At 36.4% G+C, this 6,000-nt stretch overlaps 1 protein-coding gene across 1 annotated transcript in view; it reads left to right on the forward strand.

Moving 5' to 3' along the window:
• Positions 1-3,983, forward strand: part of RGS7 (regulator of G protein signaling 7) — a 742,720-nt gene extending 738,737 nt beyond the window's left edge. The window contains exon 17 of the mRNA XM_007481562.3: positions 3,652-3,983. Coding sequence (XP_007481624.1) covers positions 3,652-3,681 — 30 coding nt within the window. The 3' untranslated portion in view covers positions 3,682-3,983. The remainder of the gene's footprint in view (positions 1-3,651) is intronic.
• The last annotated feature ends 2,017 nt before the right edge of the window (positions 3,984-6,000 follow it).

The following is a 6,000-nucleotide window of genomic DNA, read 5'->3' on the forward strand; positions in this document are numbered from 1 at the left end:
TTTGGGAGGCTGGGGTTTATGACATATGGACTATGTTGAGATGAACTTGAAAGGAAATTGCTTAATGCTCCACAGAAGACCAGAGACCTTTAGGAAATTCATTGTAATTATTCAGTTGTTCCAGTTGTATACAACTCTTCATTACCCCTTTTGGAATTCTTTTAGCAAAGATACTAGAGTGGTTTGCCATTTACTTCTCCAGGTCATTTTACTGATGAGGAAACTGAGGCAAACATGAATAAGTGACTTGCCCAGGGTCACACAGCTAGTAAAAAGTCTGAATTTGAACTCAGATCTACTCTCTATCTACTGTACTACCTCACTGGCCTATGGAATTAAAGATATAGTTAAAATTTCCAATTACGGCCCAGTATTAGTTTATACAGTATTAGTTTAAGAAATTTAACAAGAGTTAGCTTTCCTTCTCATAGTCATATTGTAACTAACTGTACTTTACTTTCCAGTGAAATTGAATGATTATTATTTCATATTTGAATCTTTTCTTTCCTATTTTTATGTCTTTGCTCATACTATCATATCTGAATGAGAATCTCATTTCATTTCGTTAGGTAAAATCCTCTCTTCTTTCATTAAACCATTAAAGCTACCCTGCCCACCTTGGACGTATGACATTTTCCATCTTAAAATGTTTCAGTCTACTTTATAGTAAGCTAGGTGGCAAAATAGAGTGCTAGACTTAGAGTTAGGAAGCCTTGAGTGCAAATATGTCCCTATTCACTTACTAGCTATGTGACCCTAGGAAAGTCATTTACTTGTTTATATCAGTTTCCTCAGCTGTAAAATGAGTATAATGATATAATGCTACATGTTTCCCTCTGGACACCGGAAACTCCAGAACTAGGTGAAAGAGAATATAAATTTCTTTCTAGGAGCATCCACTACCCCCCCCCAACCCCCACACACTTTAGATTTCCCCCTAGATCTTCAATTAACATAAATATGCACTTCCTGGTTCTACTCTGATTAGCATCAGAGGTACCTAATCTGATTATCCTTTGAATTTCACAGATCATTCCTTATACCCTCAACCTCAATGTCCTGATTCATCTCATCCCCCTTTCCTGCTGTCAAAGGTATATGAGTAACCCAATCCCTATCTCCTTGGGAAGGCAGTGCTATACCTGCACACTGTCTCCTGACCTTTCAACATGACTTCCAAATTAAGAAATTTCTCTTTTTAATTTTAAACTAAGTTTTGGAGTCTCACATTCTTACAAAGGGCAACCTGTCCTGAACCACCTCAAAGCTCTCCCACAACAATAATGGTGCCCATCTTGCAGGATTGTTGTGAGAATCAAATGAGATAATAATTAGAACACACAACACAGTGTCACTTAGTAGATGCCATACAAATGCTTATTCCCTTTCTCTTCAATCACAATAATAACAATAATAATTAGCATTTATATTGCATCTACTCTGTCCTAGAGAATATGCTAAGCACTTTACAAATATTATCTTGCTTTAGTCTCACAAGAACCCTGGGAAATAGATGCTAATATTATCCCCATTTTACTATTGAAGAAATTGAAAGAAAGGTTAAATCACTTGGCACATCTAATAAATATCTGAGGCTGGATTAAATTAATTTAGATCTCTACTCTGAATTTATACTATAGCTATTTATATACTTTTCCTTTCCTCCATTAGATTGCAAGCCTTTTAATCCAAAGGTTATTAATATATATATGTATGCATATATATATATATATATATATATAATCTCTTTGTATTCCTAACATCCAGCATAGACAGCTCTTTGCTTAAAGGAAATGATTAATAAGTATTTTTAAATTAAATTCTTCCTCTGAAATTTCTCCCATTCTGTGATTCTATGAATTACATGCCTTAGCCACTTGGAATTAGAGGCAGGAGAAATTAAGTGAAGTATTACTTGATGAAGTCTAACAACAAAGGAATATAAGAAATCATGCTGTGAAAGTGATCATTTCCCATCAGGTTACAATGGGAATGCTGCTAATGGCCTCATAGGATATCCATATGACAACAAATGGAGATAGCCTTAAGTTCAAAGTGTGCAGAAAGAGAACAGTCATAAAATCATAGATTTAAGATGGAGGATCTTGAAGACAGTAGACAATGATAGATTGAAGATAAGTGCAAGTGGGGATGATAGAGAGAGCAATTTGTTGGGGAAGCAGATGGAATAGCTGGGATGACTTGTGCTTATAAAGGGGTCTGCCTTGGCAAGGAAAAAGATTGTCTCTTTATGTTAGACAGGGGCTAAGGAGAAGAAAATGTTAGGATGTGCCTTAGTGTTATGAAAGAGCTTTTGCAAATAGCCTCAATTTTTTTTTCAATGAAATATGAGGCAAAGTTATGAGGCAAAGAGAAGAATGGGGAACCCTCTGAGGGTTGAAATGAATTGAAAAGGCTTGAAGAAATTGCTTAGGTGAGTAGGATAGTGAATCAATCAATTAGAGACATGTAAAAGAATTGCCTTGCCACAGTGAAGGGTGAGATTTATGTAACCTAAGTTTGTAGTTGATTCAGTCAGTATGATTTCATGATTTCCTCCAACTGCATCCAAGAGGGAAGGCAACAGATCACAGGGAAAATACAGGGACAAGCCTAGGAAAGGTAAGATCTACAATAGATTAAAGGGTTTAGGAAGCAAAAGAAGAGACTAGTCAATCGTTAAACCAGTTCACCATGAGGCCAAGATAGAGAAAATAGGAGATTGTAGGAAGGTATAGGTGATAGTTTAGGAAAGAAATAAAGAATTAGGGGTCATTATATGGATGTAGCCAAGGTTTGTGATTTACAAGGCAGAAGGAGAGTTGAAATCATGATAACAGATTGTAAACAGAAAAGAAATTTCAGGATCAAAAACATAGAATTGGTACATTTGTGGATGATGACAAGATCACGATGCAAAAATCAAGGTAAGCCTAATGCTATGGAGTTTAGTAAAGAATGAATGAAATTTTAATCAAAGCATTGGAAGGGTAGGAGGAACCCCCACCCCACCCCAGAACGTTCGGGTAAACCCACTGATATGAAGTTCCGGTAGCAAGAAAGGATGCCTGAAGCATGATCCAATGACTGCCCTGAGAGACCAGATCTTGCAGCTGAGGATTTAAATACAGGTCTTCCTGACCCCAGGTTCTGGCCCCTATACCTTTCACTCTTTCCAGTCAAGCCCAAAACTCGTTGCTCTCCGAGATCCATTCTTATTCTGTTTCTATTATTCTCTGTTCTGATGCTAATCCAGAAGGAGGCTTGAGAGAGTCTTTCTAGAAATGCATCATTGTGTATGAAGGAGGACCCTGCCCTCCACTTCATAGAATACTCCTATATCCTACAACCATTTCCTTTTTTTTCTCACTGTGTACTTGAGAAATGTCTTTGAACTGATTGCTGAACTAGAGTTGAGGATAGGTACAAAAGATTCCAATAAAGGAACTCAACCCTTCTCTTTCTCTTTTGGCAAGTAAAACAAAACTTTCAGTAGGGGGGAGAGAGAGAGAGAGAGAGAGAGAGAGAGAGAGAGAGAGAGAGAGAGAGAGAGCGCGCAATAATCCTATCCTTCTCCAGGATAATGTTTGACTGGAAATGTGGTGCTTTGTTTCTATTTTCTCTGTAGTATCTACTCTTTCTCATTCTTAGGTGAAGAGTACTGGAAGCAGAATGATCTAATGAACTTCAGAAGCTAAGAAGAAACACCAGAAGACTGCTTAAAAAAAAATGACAGTATCACTGAGCCAAAAGAGGAGCCAGAGCAACCTTGAGGACCAATCACCATGACTCAGCCCTGTAGTTAATCAACCTGGCAGCTGACTCACCATATTCTGCAAAGAAGAGTGATTTCCCCATTGTCTATGCCACATTAGGAAGTAAATTTGGGGTCAAGATTATTTGTAATAGCCAGTTTATGTTTGAGAATATGTCCATACTTTTGTTTTTGCCAATCTTCTCAATAAACATCTCTTTGTACAATCTATTCTATATTGATTGATGCTCGAGATATCAGTTGCTTAAATGACACTGAGAAGATGCTAACAAGCCTTAGCAAATGATACTGAGGTGCTAATCCTTGTCAGGGGTAATTAGGATAATATATCAGAATGGGGTTTCAGATAGTATTAGTGTTAGAAAGACCCATACCTACTTATAGGTTCCCCTAGAAAACTTAGGGGAGATGAAATAGTAGCAAGGTTCTGGAAATCTTAACTCTTGCCTGTTGGGCTTGTGAAAGTGGTCTAGAGTGGCTACGCTTAGTACTGCGTGTCTGCATTGTCATCTCTGCTCAGCTAGATTTTTGAGCTCCTAAAATGAAAGGCTGATGGCTGGCTTTATTTTTTTGTATCTCTCATAGTAGCTAGGAGCTCAATAAGTGTTTGTTTAATTGTTTTGAATATAATTTGGCATAGTATACATATAAACATATAGATATACAAGTATATTGATAGGAAGCACTTCATAAATATTTGTTTAATTGAATTAAACAAAAACACTCTCTCCATTTGGCTTTTTCCAGAGTCCAGACTCAATATATAATTCTTTAATGCTTTATATGGCAAGCTCCTCTAGGATAATTTTTATTTCATTTCTATCTTTGTATCCCTAGGACCTAGCATGTTCCTTGGCATTTAATGTACAATTGATATTTGATTTATCAATTGAATGAAGATCTAACTAGAGTCCAATAAACACAGGAAAATGTTTCCAATATTATCTGATTTCCAAATGACAGCCATGAAAATAGCAAGGCATTGAATAGCAAGGTAGCATAATATAGAGTGGGCAACTAGGTGGTACACGGGATAAAGTGCTGGACCTGCAGTCAGAAACACTCATCTTCATGGGTTCATATCTGGTCTTGAACATTTAGTAGCTATATGACCCTGGGCAAGCTATTTGCCTCAGTTTCTTTATCTGTAAAATGAGCTGAAGAGGAGATGGCAAGCAACTCTTGTATCTTTGCTCAAAAAAAAAAAAAAACCCAAATTGGGTTACAAAGAGTCAGACAAGATTGAAACAAGTAAACAACATAAGGCAAATATGCTGTTGCCAGATAATGAACTAAGAGAGAACTTATTTCTCTCTTATGCTTGTTGATCTATATCACATGAACATTCTAGAACAAATGAGATGGAATGACTTCTGGTTATCTACCCAGACACTTGACAACGACTCCTATCTTAGTGTCTTCTTGGCCAATGTAAGATAAATGGTGGCTTTTTGCCATCATAGCCAATTTTTCTTTTAAATTGGAAAATTTTAGGGATTATATAGTGAGATCTCAGGTGCCAGGTGAGGAAATTAAGTCTCAGAGTGGTAAAGAGACATTTCTATTTCACAGGTAGTGATAGAATTGAGAATATAATTTATTCAATGAGTTCATAATAAAAAATAATGTATAACAATTCAGATAAACCACATCAAGTCTAGAATTGTGGAGTTTCAAGAATGCTTTGAGATCACAGTTATATCTTCTGCATGCGAGAATCTTCTCAATCAAACAAAGAAGGAGTATTAAATTCCTGTGACTGAATTTCAACAAATACTTCATCTAAGAGGCTTTTTGAGTTTTTGTTCAAGCTAATATTTTTCTCCATGTTGATTGCCAGTTTTTAGTAACATGTATGTGTTAGAACTGATTAAATTCTGAAATATGTTGAACATTCTAATTAAGATAGAGCCTCCCTACAGAGCATTTCCATTAAAGTTTTCCTAAAATGCAGTTATATTTCATGGAGTGCTACATTTATTTCTAAAATGCATATCAGGTAGCCAGACACTAACACATTCTTGGACAAGTACACAGCAAGCCTTCACTCAATTTCAGATAATAATTCATTCACCAGCAAAGGAGGCAGTGGGCTTCATTTTTATATTGGAATTAGTAGAAAGTTCTTTCCTACATTGAGCCCAAATCTACCCTAACTTTCCCACTCAGAGAATAATACTTCTGCCACTGGAATTCACAGAATAAATATAATCCTTTTCCCACAT

Source organism: Monodelphis domestica, chromosome 2 (assembly GCF_027887165.1).
Source record: "Monodelphis domestica isolate mMonDom1 chromosome 2, mMonDom1.pri, whole genome shotgun sequence".
Taxonomy (NCBI): Eukaryota; Metazoa; Chordata; class Mammalia; order Didelphimorphia; family Didelphidae; genus Monodelphis; species Monodelphis domestica.